Source organism: Peromyscus maniculatus, chromosome 1 (genome assembly GCF_049852395.1).
Source record: "Peromyscus maniculatus bairdii isolate BWxNUB_F1_BW_parent chromosome 1, HU_Pman_BW_mat_3.1, whole genome shotgun sequence".
Lineage (NCBI taxonomy): Eukaryota > Metazoa > Chordata > Mammalia > Rodentia > Cricetidae > Peromyscus > Peromyscus maniculatus.
This window is the reverse complement of record NC_134852.1, coordinates 6,191,825-6,197,957: the sequence shown is the minus strand read 5'-3', so window position 1 is coordinate 6,197,957 and position 6,133 is coordinate 6,191,825. Positions and strand designations below refer to the sequence as shown.

The 6,133-nt window shown below is 45.3% G+C and overlaps 1 protein-coding gene across 13 annotated transcripts in view; it reads left to right on the top strand.

Annotated features, from left to right (window-relative positions):
• Nucleotides 1-3,276: 3,276 nt before the first annotated feature.
• Nucleotides 3,277-6,133, top strand: part of LOC102918165 (paired immunoglobulin-like receptor B) — a 52,829-nt gene continuing 49,972 nt past the window's right edge. For 10 of the 13 annotated variants that reach the window (XM_076568637.1, XM_076568631.1, XM_076568636.1 and 7 more), the window contains exons 1-7: nt 3,279-3,386; nt 3,550-3,585; nt 3,766-4,050; nt 4,176-4,493; nt 4,790-5,074; nt 5,201-5,506; nt 5,733-6,029. In XM_076568637.1, coding sequence (XP_076424752.1) covers nt 3,353-3,386; nt 3,550-3,585; nt 3,766-4,050; nt 4,176-4,493; nt 4,790-5,074; nt 5,201-5,506; nt 5,733-6,029 — 1,561 coding nt within the window. In that variant the 5' untranslated portion in view covers nt 3,279-3,352. Of the gene's footprint in view, nt 3,387-3,549; nt 3,586-3,765; nt 4,051-4,175; nt 4,494-4,789; nt 5,075-5,200; nt 5,507-5,732; nt 6,030-6,133 lie in introns of all 13 variants that reach the window. The other 3 variants (XM_076568632.1, XM_076568639.1, XM_076568640.1) reach the window with 3 other exon arrangements.

Genomic DNA, 6,133 nt, shown 5'->3' with positions numbered 1-6,133 from the left:
ATGCTGGGCTTCAGCAGCAGCCACAGGACATGTTCAGTGCTCAGGAATCCAAAGAGGAACCTCATTGGCCTGAGGAAAGACATAAACCAAACTCTGGGGCCCTGAACTGCAGGTCCCTGCCCCCCGTTTTGGGTAACTGTTGCCTTGCTTGCAGACCTTGACCTTAATATCTTCCCAATGCTAATTCCCTGCCAGGTTCCACCCTCCTGAATGCTTAAGTGAAGTTCCTTGTCTGTGTATCCTGAATAATGGGTGTTAACAGCTTAGATGCAGGATTGTAAAACATCAGTAGCAAACTTCTGCCCTCCGGGGTCCTCCCATTGTGCTATAAGCCTGTAATTAAGACCTCTAATCCCCTTCAATAAATGGCATTCAACATTGAAAATTATATATATTTGAATGAATACTGCAAATGTAATCTATGAACACCACAAATGTGAATAATATCATGAGTGTAATTTAAAAAAATAAAAAAAATTATATATATATATATATATATATATATATATATATATGGGTTAATTTAGGTTATAAGAACTAGTTAGGAACAAGACTAAACTAAGGCAGAGCTTTTATAATTAATAATAAGTCTCCATGTCATTTTTTGTGTCTTAGTAGTCCAAAGAAAAATCTGTCTACAAAAAAAATAAATAAAATAAAATAAATAACCAGGCACATCCCTCACATAAAGAGTGAACAAGACAACCCAGTAGGAGTAAAAGGTTCCCCAAAGCAGGCAAAAAAATTCAGAAACAATACCTGACTCGACTATTAGTAATCCTATAGGAGTCCCAAGCTACACAAACATAATATGTATACAGAGTACATCGGTCAGACCAATATAGATTCCTGAGAGTTTGGTCAGTCTCTGTGATCCCCTAGGGGCCCTGCTTAGTTGATTCTGTGAGCCATTTTCTTGTGGGGTCATGACCACTCTGGCTCATACACTCCTTCCTTGGACTCATCTGCTGGTTTCACAGAACTCCACCTAATGATTTGTTGTGGGACTCTGTTCCTGGTCACATCAATTGATGGTTGAAGCCTCTCTGATGACGATTGTGTTAGACACCAGTCTGGTAACATAAGATGTCTAGTTTAGTTTCCATACACTCCATTACAAGGAGGGTTTCTGAGGGTCATCCTCATGGATTCCTGGGAGTTTCTGTGGCAATGGGTTTCTACCTCACCACTCTAATATCTCCAAATTCCAGTCTCCTCTTCTAGTACTCTCTCCATCCATTCCCCACATAATTCCTCTCCATCCCATCCCAACTTGTCCCTAGTACATCTGTGAAATCTCTTCTACTTCCCTTCTCAGGGAAATTTATGTCACCCTTGGTCCCTCCTTGTTACTTAGAATCGCTGGATCTGTGGATTGTAGCATGGATATCATTTATTTACAGCTAATATCCACTTACAAGTGATTCTATATTGTGTTTGTCTTTCTGTGTCTGGGTTACCTCACTCAGCATGATTTTTTTTAGTTCTATCCACTTGCCCAGAAATTTAATGGTGCCATCCCTTTTAATAGCTGAGTAATAATTCATTGTGTAAATATACCACATTTCCTTTATCCAGTAACTGATGGAAGCAGATGCAGAGATCCACAGCCAAGCACCAGGCTGAGCTCCAGGAGTCCAGTCAAAGAGAGGGAAGAGGGATTCTATGAGCAAGAGGCATCAAGATTATGATAGGGAAACCTACAGAGATAACTGAACCAAGCTAATGGTAACTCATGAACCTTAGAACAACAGCTATGGAGCTTCCTCTGGACTGGACTAGGCCCTCTGCATAAGTGAAACAGTTGTGTAGATTGATATGTTTAAGGGGCCCGTGGCAGTAGGATCAGCATCCATCCCTGGTGCCTGCATTGCCTTTTTGGAGCCAATCACCTATAACAGGACATCTTACACAGCCTTGATGCTGGGTGAAGGGCTTGCACCAGCCTCAACTGAATGTACCAGGTTTGCTGACTCCCCAAGGCCTTACCATTTCAGAGGAGGGAATGGGACATGAGCTGGGGGATTGAGGCTGAGGGAGACTTGGGAGGAGGTAGAAGAAGAAATCTGTCATTTGCATGGAAATGTATAAAAAATTTCGTAATAAAAATTTAAAAAAAATCATTACCTTTGAGGTTGAACTCAGCAGTACACTGAGAATCTCAAGGCTGAGATTTAGGACCAAGAAAGCATGCCCCTTGACCAGAAGCTGCAGCTATTGCCAGCAGAGGACAGAGGGTGGCTTCACCTTACATACTACAACTTACAGGAGTCTAACATGCACCTGGTGCTATGGCTGTGTGGTAGCATCAATAGCCATCCCTTCACCAGCCTAACCAAGAATAAAACTGTGACAAGAAGATGCAGTGCTGCTCACAAGTACTGCCCACCCCTGCACCAATTTATGGCTAACAATGGAAAGAAAGTGTCCACACCAATACTCTGTGCCCTAAGAGAGTCAAATAATACACATCCCTATTTGGTCCACGATCCCAGACACCATATAAACTTTTTGACCAAAGGAAAAGGACAAAGGAAAGTGGATATGTAAGTGTTGGGCCTGTTAGATGGCTCAGTGTATAGATGCCTGCTGCCAGCATTGAGGGTCGACAACTATTGACAGGATCCTTATTATACAAGGAGAAAACTGACCACTGAATTGTTTCTCTGAACTTGATGCCTGTGGCATATATTCAGGAGCACACACACACACACACACACACACACACACACACACACACACACACACACACACTCCACTTTAAAAAGGAGTAACTAGAAAAATTAACAAATGCAATTTAAAAGTTGTACTGGCAAGTACCATCCGAAAAAAGAGCAAACAACAAGAAAGAGAGATGCACATTTGTGACCCAGCCTTTGAGACTGGGATGAAGAAGATTATCCAATGCATTCCATGCAGGTATAGACATGGAAACCCTTCTAAGAAACATTTAAAAAATGTTGGAAAGGAGGAAGCATTTCAACTAAAATGTGAGAAGCAACAAGGCAAAACCACATTTAAATTTGTAAGTATTATTTGAAATATTCACACCTGATGGCTACAGTATGGACCTGAGTGTGATGAGGACAGATGCAGCCGACATTGACAGGGTTGTGGGAATGTTCTCTATGTCAGCTGATTGCAGAGGGTCTAGTTCCTGTCCTAGACACAGCACTGTGGAAGTCAAAACCTTGTGTGTGAGGAGCAAGGCTCCCCTTACTGCCGGACCAATGAAGTACAGCTATGTCATCAGGAGGGCCTGCCTCCAGAAGCCACACTAGTTTCCTGTCCCCCTAGGCAGACTCTGTAGCTCTGCCCATAAGCACAGTTGCAGCCTCCAGGAGCAGATGTAATGATGTTCTCCTTCAGGGCTCTGCTGTGCCTTGGTGAGTTGTAAAGATGGGGAGGGGATACAGTGGCCAAGGAACGAGCCTGTGCCCCAGCCTAGCACTGGCCCATCAGGAAAACCCAGGGTCTCAGGAGGTTCTGTGGAGGGGAGGAACTGCTTAAGGTTCAGGGACCAACTTCTCACTGGGAACTCTCTTCCAGGACTGACTCTATGCCCTGGGACCACAGTGCTGACTGGTGAGTATCTGCAGCTGTCCTGATATGCCTATACCTCTATTACCCAGGAGTCATGCCTGAGCAATGTGGATAAAAAACAAGACTTGTGTGCTGATCATGCGATTGAATGAAGTGTTATGTGTTTGATATTTTCAATCTGAGAATCGATGCCTTGGTTCCTAGCTTCTCATTTCCTTTCAGGGACCCTCCCTAAGCCTGTACTCAGAGCACAACCAGAACTTGTGGTCTCCAAACAGACTAATGTGACCTTCTTGTGTGAGGGTACAACAGGAGCCAAAGAGTACTTTATCTACAAAGAAGGAAGTCAATATACACAGTTCACAGAGATTGTTCTAAAGTCTGGGAACAAGGCTGAATTCTCCATCACTAAAACTGAACAGCACCATGCAGGAAGATATCAATGTCGCTATCGGACCCATCATGAATGGTCTGAGTACAGTGACTCCTTGGAGCTTGTGGTGACAGGTGAGAGGGAAAAACTTTTGCCATCCTTGGGCTTCACTCTCAAGAAGTGAATCTGCTCTCAGGGATGTCCTCACTCCTCACAGCCCTGGAGGATAATGAGGCCTTATACATTAATCCGATTCTAGCATCTCTCTTAGGAGCACACAATAAACCCAGCCTGTCAGCCCAGCCCAGCCCTGTGGTGACTGAAGGAGGGAATGTCACCCTCCAATGTGACTCATGGCAGCAATGTGACAGGTTCATTCTGACTAAGGAAGGACCACAGAAGCTCTCTTGGATTCTGAACTCACAGTATAATTCCTTAACTGGAGGATTCCAGGCTCTATTCTCTGTGGGCTCTGTGAACTCCAGTCAAAGATGGACATTCCAATGCTACAGTAATAACCTAAGCGTACCACTGCTGTGGTCAGAACCTAGTGATCCCCTGGAGCTCCTGTTCTCAGGTAAGGAATCAAAACCTTTCCAGAGAACGCTGTTGAAATAATAGAAGTGTGGAGGGAGGCCTTGGTGTGTGGTGTATGTGAGGAGACAGGGCTTCTCAGTGCATAGAAGCAGATCAGAGCAGACAGAGGGACCAGAGATACAGACTCCAAGCAGAAAGTGACAGAAAAGCCCAGGAGGTTCAGGAGAGAGTTTAACATTCTGATACTTTGTATCAACCTAATTGCCATCTACAAGTGGGACCTTCTCTGTGCCACTTTCAACCAGAACCACCTCCTTCTCTCCTGCTTCCTTACAGGGACCCTCCACAAACCCACCATCAAGGTTGATCCAGGCTCTGTGATTGCCTCTAGAAGTGCAGTGACCATCTGGTGTCAGGGGACCCTGGATACAGAAATATGTGTTCTGCATAAAGAGGGGAGCCCACAATACTGGGGCACACAGACCCCAGAGAAGCCTGAGAACAAGGCCAAGTTCTCCATCCCTTCTGTGACACAGCAACATGGGGGACAATATCGCTGTTACTGTTACAGCTCAGCGGGCTGGTCAGAGCACAGTGACATCCTTGAGATTGTGGTGACAGGTGAGAGGACAGTCAGAGTCTTAGGGTCAGATTCTGCCCTCAGGAGCATTCCCTTCCTACATCCTAGTGCAAGAGAACATTATGGCAGTGTGAGCTCATGTAAAAGGCTCTCTCCTTCTCTCCTAGGAATCCACACATACAAACCAAGCCTGTTAGCTCTGCCAGGCCCTGTGGCAACCTCAGGCGAAAACATGACTCTCCAATGTGTTTCATTGGAGGCATATGGCAAGTTTATTCTCTCCAAAGAAGATGAGAAGTTCTCCATCTCCCTGGATTCACAGTATATACACCATAATGGGCACTACCAAGCCATGTTCTCTATAGGTCCCGTGACCCCAGTACACAGAGGGACATTCAGATGTTATGGTTACTACACGGTTACCCCACAGTTCTGGTCACTACCCAGTGACCCTCTGGAAATACACATCTCAGGTGAGCCATCCCCATCCTTGACCAGTCTTGTTGATAGCCTGAGTCTTTGGCAGGACACTATCCCCTGGAAAGTTGCTGTTAGAGAGGGACTATAGGAAGAATCTGTTTTCTAAGCCAGAGCCCCATAGCTGGAGAGAATCAGAGGCTTGTGCAGAACAGGAAGAGAGCAGATAGGAGTTTGGTGAAAAGTTGCTCCCCAGTCCTTAGCCTGTCACCTTTCCTCTAGGGCTGTCCAAGACACTCTCCCTCTTAAGTCACCAAGGCCATATCCTGGACCCTGGAAAGAGTCTCACACTGCAGTGTTGCTCTGACATCAACTATGACAGATTTGCTCTGTACAAGGTGGGCACAATTAACTTCACCCAGCATCATCACAAATGGACCCAGGCTGGTCTCTCCTTGGCCAACTTCACACTGGGCTCTGTGAATAGTTCTACTGGAGGCCAATACATATGCTATGGTGCACACAACCTCTCCTCTGAGTGGTCAGCCTCCAGTGACACCTTGGACATTCTGATCTCAGGTGAGCAACCAAGGAGATTTCATCAGGTAACGTCCTCTGCATAGACTTCCAAGGGGATCCTAAGAGGTGGTGGCTGGGACAAGGGACAAAGAAATGATGCAGGA